Source organism: Lycium ferocissimum, unplaced genomic scaffold (genome assembly GCF_029784015.1).
Source record: "Lycium ferocissimum isolate CSIRO_LF1 unplaced genomic scaffold, AGI_CSIRO_Lferr_CH_V1 ctg5018, whole genome shotgun sequence".
In the NCBI taxonomy this organism is placed as follows: Eukaryota; Viridiplantae; Streptophyta; class Magnoliopsida; order Solanales; family Solanaceae; genus Lycium; species Lycium ferocissimum.
In genome coordinates this window covers 22748-31093 of record NW_026725838.1, presented here as the reverse complement: position 1 = coordinate 31093, position 8346 = coordinate 22748, and the positions used below count along the sequence as shown (strand labels likewise).

At 37.6% G+C, this 8346-nt stretch overlaps 1 protein-coding gene across 1 annotated transcript; it reads left to right on the top strand.

The window, feature by feature from the left end:
* Positions 1 to 251: 251 nt before the first annotated feature.
* On the top strand, positions 252 to 7035 carry LOC132044613 (protein NEN1-like). The gene is made up of 6 exons (XM_059435107.1): positions 252 to 746; positions 2125 to 2282; positions 3140 to 3186; positions 3691 to 3754; positions 5420 to 6156; positions 6622 to 7035. Exons 1-6 carry the CDS (start codon positions 476 to 478, stop codon positions 6851 to 6853), a joined length of 1509 nt encoding a protein of 502 aa, XP_059291090.1. The 5' UTR covers positions 252 to 475; the 3' UTR covers positions 6854 to 7035.
* The last annotated feature ends 1311 nt before the right edge of the window (positions 7036 to 8346 follow it).

The following is an 8346-nucleotide window of genomic DNA, read 5'->3' as shown; positions in this document are numbered from 1 at the left end:
ATTAAACAAGTGACCATTTTTTATTGGTCCACATAAATTCCTGACCCAATAAAAAGACCTGACCCGAACCAACACCCAAACCCGTTTCTAATAAATCTAACCCGACTTTTCTATCTTTTAGCGTGGGCAATAAGGATCTTTTTTGTTAAAAAAGGTATATATCGAGGACCAACATAGTCCAGCCCCCACAGAGTAAGGACCATTTTGATCATTTTTTTATCAACATTTCTCAGCAGTTCCTTCCCTCATCCGCAAAGCACAACCCATCCCACACTCTTAAAAAACCCTCCACGGGAAGCAATCCCCGCCAATTACAAAAAGGGTCATATACCGACCCTTTTTGTAATTTGTATGTAGCATATACATTCTTGCACGTCTTCATTTATTTCCTATATATATCCATACACGCAGCCACAAGTCTTTATTCCATCTCTCCTTCCATTATTATTCTAGCTAATTAAGAAACAAAACAAGCATGGAAAATAGGTCAGAGATAGTGTTTTTTGATGTTGAGACAACTATACCAACAAGAACAGGACAAGGATATGCACTGTTGGAATTTGGAGCAATTCTTGTTTGTCCAAGGAAGCTTGTCGAGCAAGAGAGTTACTCTACCCTTGTACGACCCTCTGACTTGTCTCTCATTTCCACGCTTTCTGTTCGTTGCAATGGAATTACGAGAGATGCTGTTACTTCTGCTCCTACATTTGCTGCCATAGCCGACAAAGTCTTTGACATTCTCCATGGTTAGCCTCAATCCCTCTAATCGTTTCATACGTGCATATGAATTCAATTACTGCTTTATTCAGCCATTTCTATTGCCGTTATTAGAAAAAAATCACCTTTGAAGTGGCTGAAAAAATATTCCCTCTTCTTCAATTTTCTGTTACTATCTATTGTTTTTCGTGAACGGGAGTCTTAAAGATAACTGGTAAAGTTGCTGGCATATGACCAGAAGATCATGGGTTCAAGCAGTGAAAATGACCTCTTGCAGAAATGCAGAGTAAGGCTGTCTATAATAGACCCTTATGTCCAGTCCCTCCTCAGACCCCGCTCATAACGGGAGCTTAGTACATTGCGCTGCCTCCTTTTTATCTTTTGTGTCTTGTACTTCGATTATAGCACTTCGATTATAGTAGTATTTAGCTGTAACTAATGTTTCTTTCATTCAGAGCGCTATGTCTGGCTTTCCTTATTATTCCCTCCGTTCCAATCTGTATGGCACCATTTGACTAAAAGTTTAACAAATAAAAGAAGACTTTTGAAATTTGTGGTCCAAAATAAACCTTAGATATTTGTGTGGTTGTAAATCATCTCATAGAGTTAAATTGTTTCTATATTATAAAAATGTGGCATTCTTTTTGGGACAAACTAAAAAGGAAAGTGTGGCACATAAATTGGGACTGAGAGAGTATTTGTTATGGTTTCTCCACTTTCATATTTTACTTTTCCAAACCTGCTTTGAATTATTTTCCTTGAGCCGAGGGTCTATCGGAAACCGCTCTCTACCTTCACAAAAGTAGGAGTAAGGTATGCGTACACACTACCCTCCCTAGACCCCAATTGTGGGATTACACTGGGTATGTTGTTGTTGTTGTTGTTGAGGTGACTGAAGAGGCATTTTCAACTAATAACAAGATAACACCATTTTGGGTTTTGCCCAAGTCCGTGGTTTAGCTACATGAGTAACAATTTCAAGATCTCATGTTTGAATTTAACTACAAAACTCTGTGTGAGGCCATTTGCATTTTAATATTAGTGGACATATTTAGATAACATATGTGCCTGTGGGCTGTAGCAGGTTGTTTTGTGGATTAATAGATCATTTTAAGTTTCCTTTCTTCACCTTCCTTCCTATCTAGGCAGGATTCAGGACTTTAAGTTAAGTTAGTGTAGATTATCATAATACAAACATGTATAACTTTGTCAGATTTGCTGCTAAAACATGATAAAATATTGGAGCATATTTTTGTAATTATATATGTAAGCTAAGCCAAAAGCAGTGGCTGCCTTTTACTTTTGACTTGGTTCTATTGGAAATATGGGGGATCTGATACTGTTTATCTTTAATGAGGGATTTGCTGATTTTGCTTTTGCTCTATGTTTGTTATGTTGTTTGTGTAGGCAGGATATGGGCGGGCCACAATGTACTGAAATTCGATTGTCCAAGGATTCAGGAGGCGTTTGCTGGAATTAACAGGCCTGCACCAGAACCTAAGGGTACAATTGATACACTTGCTTTGTTGACTGAAAAATTTGGAAGGAGAGCTGGTAACATGAAGGTATGAAATTTCTTCACATCTTCTTCATGAAAAAGAAGGGAAATTAGGTAATTTTACTTGGAATAAACAGTGGGCTTAAAGAGTTTTCACTAGTTAGATTAGTGTTATTTTTTGCCTGCGTCTGGGAAACGCTCATGGGCCTTCAGAGTACTGGAAGTTGTGATATTATCCCTAACTTAAGTCAATTATGTATATGACAGGGTGAAATGTTAAGCAACACATTTTGACAGGAATGTTGATTGTCAAGGTCACTAAAATCAGCATTCTTTTATTATATTTCTGTTAGAATGAATTCGAACTATAGCATTACCTTTTCTATTCCCGGTACTTTTGTACAGATAATTTTTACTTGAGAAAGGGTTTCTAATTTGTGATGTAATGTGGTTGGTGGGTTCTTATGCCAACTTAGAATATGAACTCCCACTGCAAATTCATGCTGTGCCCTTCATTTTTGTAGGCTTTAGTTTTTCAAAAATTTTTTTTTAGCTTTATTTGGAGTAGTAGAAAACTAAAACAAAATAGAAAATCCTCCTTTTGCTAGATTCGACCCACTTATGTGACAAAATGTCTGGTTTGCTGTGAGGGAAAAGTGTATCAAGTTTCCTCTTTTTGGTAATATGTTGATATTTCCATACATAAGCACCGGAGAGTATTTGTAAGGAGTAGATAGGCCAATTTTGCTAATAGGGGAGGCTATTAGGCTAATTTTGCTAATAGGGGAGGCTATTGCAAACCTTTGTACAGCTTGGGAGGTTGTGTGTACCACCAAGAAATGTCATAGGGTATAAGTAAAGTGATATATATCAGTTGTAGCGTTTAAAACTTCAAATGATGATTTGGTTTCATTCTATTTGCAGATGGCGTCGCTTGCTACTTATTTTGGCCTTGGACAGCAAACACATAGGTAACCGAGTTTTTCTCCTTCCTTAAAAATCATTTTCTTGTTTTATTGTTGCAACCATGGCTTCATGATCTTTAGCTATCCTCTTCATGGGCATGCTTGGTCTGTGGATAAGATATCAAGGCCATCAAGTCACAGTAGTACAAGGCTTCGTTCTATGTTTAGAGAGTAACTCTTAAAAAAGTCATCATCCTTTTAAGGAACTTCTCGTGTCTTTTCTCTCATCTAGTTTGTTCTTGACATAACATTCCCCGACTTTAGCTTTTATTTTAGTTAGTTTTTTTTTAAGGCCCTTGGGTGTGAGTAAGATGTTCACTCTTGCTAATTTCAACAGATTTTGATGATAGCTAACTGTCAAATAACCCAGAAATGTGTTGCTAATCTTTGCCAATAAAAAACACTATCTGTGCTATTGAAGGTGATTTATATGGTTTTGCCCCATGCAGTGTGAACTGCAAGCTTTTGGAGATATTTTTCTCACTCTAACATTGACGTTCTACTTTTCAGGAGTTTGGATGATGTCCGAATGAATTTTGAAGTACTAAAGTACTGTGCAACTGTCTTATTTTTGGTAAGTTATTCATTGTTCGTACCTTTGTTTTTATTTCTTCAAGTCTAGGTTTGCTAATGTTAACAATGATTCTCAAACTTGGAAAATCTTACTCTTACTCTGCAGCCGAACCAATTTGACATGCTTTTGTTTTTTCTTCTCATTGCATTATTTACCTTTGATCCTTTTTGTCCATACGGCCAGCCATATATTTTGAGATATTACGGTGCAACAAATCTGAAGGACGTATATTATTGTAATTTCTTCCATAACTTAGGTCCTTATGCAGCAATGCCAGAACTATAAAATGCTTGGCATGATCAATGGAATCCAAGTTGCGTGACTCATTGAACACCTGAAGGACTAGAAATCTGATTCATAATGCAATTAGATTGGTATACCTTCCCTTCTTATAACCTCATACTTGGTTAGCCCCTCCTCCACCCTCTACCGCAACACCTCAACCTCATAAAAGAAGCTAACAAACAACAACATACGCAGTGTAGTCTCACAAGTGGGGTTTGGGGAGGCTAGGATGTAGGCAGACCTTACTCCTACCTTTGTGGGGGTAGAGAGTCAGTTTCCGCTAGACCCTCGGCTCGAAAGAAACCTCATAAAAGAAAATGAAAAAGTAAAAAAGAAAACCTGACACCAAAAGCAAAAATTTTCACCCATTGTCTTCTGATATCTTCCCACAAGTCTCTCTGTGTAAAATTTAGGCAAGATTCATTCTGCCTCAACTGAGGTGTCAATTGGTTTCCTAAACTGACAACTGTCACAGGCTAGAATTCAGCATCAAGTGTAGTGTTTAATCATTTTCATGAGAAATTATGGGATAGAGTAGCTGTTTCATTACTGGAATAAGATTAATGCAAGCTTTTCAGTTTGAGCTATGCGATGTAGATGCAGGGCCACTGATTGTGGTTACTGGAGCTACCTTTTTGACAGGCTGTCCAATTTAGACTTGTAAAGGGCTTCAGAGGTAGTTACATATTTATTGACAAATTAAAATTTTGAATCAATGTTGAAACTTAAGAACTGGTCAAAGAGGAACACAAGAAAGTAAGTGAATTGTACCTGATCTAAAGTAAAAATAGGAGTGTCATCTCGCTAACAACTTAATTTGATTATTCACACTGTTCAAAATGGTACCAGATCTGGAGTTCAAATCTAAAGACAATAAAAAATATTTTCACGTGCTTAGTTCAAGAAAAAGAATCAAGCTGCACACTAGGAGCATTTTGAATGTCTAAACCAAATGATAAAAATTGTCACTTCTCCTACAATTAAGCTTTTAGATATGGCAGTTGACACTATGCAATCTAGAACTGCATGGCCCTGCTATCGCATATTACGAGGATATATATTATTCCCTCTGTCCCAATTTATGTGGCACACTTTCCTTTTAGTTTGTCTCAAAAAGAATGTCACATTTCTATATTTAGAAACAATTTAACTTTATGAGATGATTTACAACGACACAACTATCTAAGGCTTGTTTTGGACCACAAATTTCAAAAGTCTTCCTTTTTTTCTTAAACTCCGTGCCTAGTTAAATGGTGCCACATAAATTGGGACGGAGGGAGTAACATTTTACTCTCATTTACCGAACTTCTGTTCTGATCAGAAGAGACTATTGAATTGAACTTTGCCGTGGGTTGAATAGCTAAACTCTTGTACTTGCAGGAATCCAGCCTGCCTGACATATTAACCGAGAACAGTTGGGTGTCTCCTAATGCTGCTATAAGAAGAAGTCGAACTAATGGAAATACTACGGCACAGGGGATGGGCTCGAGTATAGATACATCTTCATCGAGTGTCAAGATAGGAACTCCTATGAGATCTGTTGCGGAAGCTCACATAGAATCAGATAATCCAATATCTCCACTTGTGAGCAGGAATGTGGAGGTACCAGATCTTCTTGAAACAAATTCGTCTAGGCCTGACCCTTTTAACTTGGTCCAATTCAGTGCGGAAGTAAGGGAATCCATTCAGTCAGATGACATGGAAGAAGAACCTGCTTCAGATTCTCGAGATTCTTATGCATCAACTGCAACAGGGGGTTACATTGGCTGCACCGACTTCTTAGAACCAAATAACATTTCAACGTCTTCCATCTCCTTAAGTCTTTCCCCCTTATATCGTGGAATTCAGAAGATACAAATCTTGCACAACAATGCTGAATTGCAAGCTTGCTCTAGATGCCTGAAGGTGCGGTTTGGAATTAGTACAAGGTTTGTTGATTATGCTGGTCGGCCCCGGTTGAGTTTTGTGGTGGATGCATCATCAGAGCTATGCCAGCTTTTGGATGTAATTGATAATCTTGCTCAGAAGTTAACTGAGGATACAGGTGGCATGTCAGAATGGAGGCCTGTGGTAAACAGAAAGCCTGGCTTTATGAACTGTCCTACCATTCGCTTAAAGTAAGTTTTGATCTTCCTTTCTTTCTTTACTAGACAGGTGAACCTGCTTATTTTTCCTGTTATTAGAAACCAGGAGAGCTTTTACTTTCTGTTTCTTTCTGCTATGCTCTTGATGCATATGAGATCAAATTTTCCTTTTCCATTATGCTTTCTAATGTGAGGCTACACATATGTTTGCTTCTGTATATGCCAGTCTTCCTTCAGATTTTTCAACCTGATGCACAAGTAATAGATGAGCTTTTAGTGCATGGCTAGTTCAGGCTTTTGTAGTTTTATACTTTTATATTGACAGTTAGGACTTAGGATAGAAGAGTGATATATTACAATAGAAAATGTGTAATAATATTTTGTCTCTGCTTTCGTTCACACCTCCACAGCTCGACTCACCAGGGCAACGAGCCTTTCTACTGATCAATATCCCTCTCGTGCTTTGAAACTAATACTATAGTGTATGTGAACGTGCAGTTTACCAACTGTGGTAGATGGTAATATCTCCCGCTGGGTCACAGATATATACCAGAAAGAGTCTTCCACGACACAGAAGCTCATGTTCAGTAGGTTTGATGTGGCAGAACTGGATTCCTTGATTACTCCAGGGACTCTCTTGGATGCGTACTTCTCGATAGATTCATATGACTACCAACAGATTGCAGGCATCCGCCTAGTGGCTAAAAAGTTGATTGTCCATTCCTCCTGATATATGAGGTGCCTCGTCAAATGTTATAACTTAATAGTTGTACAATTTGCTTCTAATGTCTATCTGGTTCTTTACTAAGGAGTATCCTTGTACAGACTGACAAGAATGATATTCAATTTGTTTCCCCTAATCTAATAAATTGGGTGATTTTCAACTTATTACAAGTTGAATGACCTTTATAACACATCCCTTTGGTGTTTGTCTTAACATCCGAAATGAGTTTGATGCAGCAGTAGATAATGCTTAGCGGAAAACAAAAATGTTGGATAACATAGGACTAGATATTATTTGACTGTGATGAAACTGTTCCTTGACAAGCTCTATGGCAAATTAAGGGGCAGGTATGTTGTTGTATACGATCTTTTGATCAAGAAAGCACCTTTCTGCTTATATGCATAGAAATGTCTCTATTCAAGCATATGAATGTGTTTCAAGGGAATTTCCCCTGGAAATTGCCTTCGACAAATGGAAAACATTACGGTTGAAGCCGATTGCTCCTCAGAACTCATGGACTGTAAAAAGCAGTATGTATCTTTATTGGAGAAAATGAAATGGCATGGGCTGTTGGGAATAAACTCGACACAGAAATAATATTTACGGTATTAACAGCGGAATAATAAAGTAGCACTGTGATACGATTAATCAACAAGAATAAAAAAAAAATGACACCAAGATTTTTTACGTGGAAACCCAAAAGGGAAAACCACGGGCCAAGAGAAAGAATCGATATCACTATAGCAAAGGATTTTACACTTTGTAGGTTTGAGTAAAATATTCCAAAGACCACTACACACTCAAAAGAAATAACCCTCTTTTAAGATTTCACACCTCACTACAATATTGCTCACACTCTCTATTTTTCCTCACAGACAATTTCCAACCCTGTCTGTGATGCCTCACTCTTTCTATCTTTTCGTTGGTGTGTCAAATGAGAAGAGGAGCAGCTCCTTTTATAGGCGAGAGCACTACCCTATGGACCAATCAGAATTGAGGATGCATTGCAATTTGCAATTTGCCAAAGTCCGTGACTAGTTATGCAAGTGGCCAACTTGTGACAACACAAGTCTAGATTCACTCTTTCCTATTCTTTTGTTATCTATTTTTATTTTTCTTTTTATTTCAAGAATGGGTATGGACCCCATCAATCTCCCCCTCCAGACCCCTTCACTGGAAGGAGGTAACACTAGACTTCTAGTTTTTTTTTTTTTTTTTTTTTTTTTTTTTGAACAGTAACAACTTTGTATTATAGACCAAGTACTTAGGTAGTACTGAAAAACCCTTTACAAAAGAAAAAAAGAAAACTAAGAAGCTAAGAAAGTAAAATCCTAACATGAGTCAAGAACTTCTAGGATTGATTCGCATCTACAGAGGATTCTTTGTACACCAAAAACAAAATAGCAACATACGCTTGCTTGATCTTCTCGAGAGTGCTACTTCTATCCTCAAAACATCTAGAGTTCCTTTCTTTCCATTGTCCACCATATGCAAGCCGG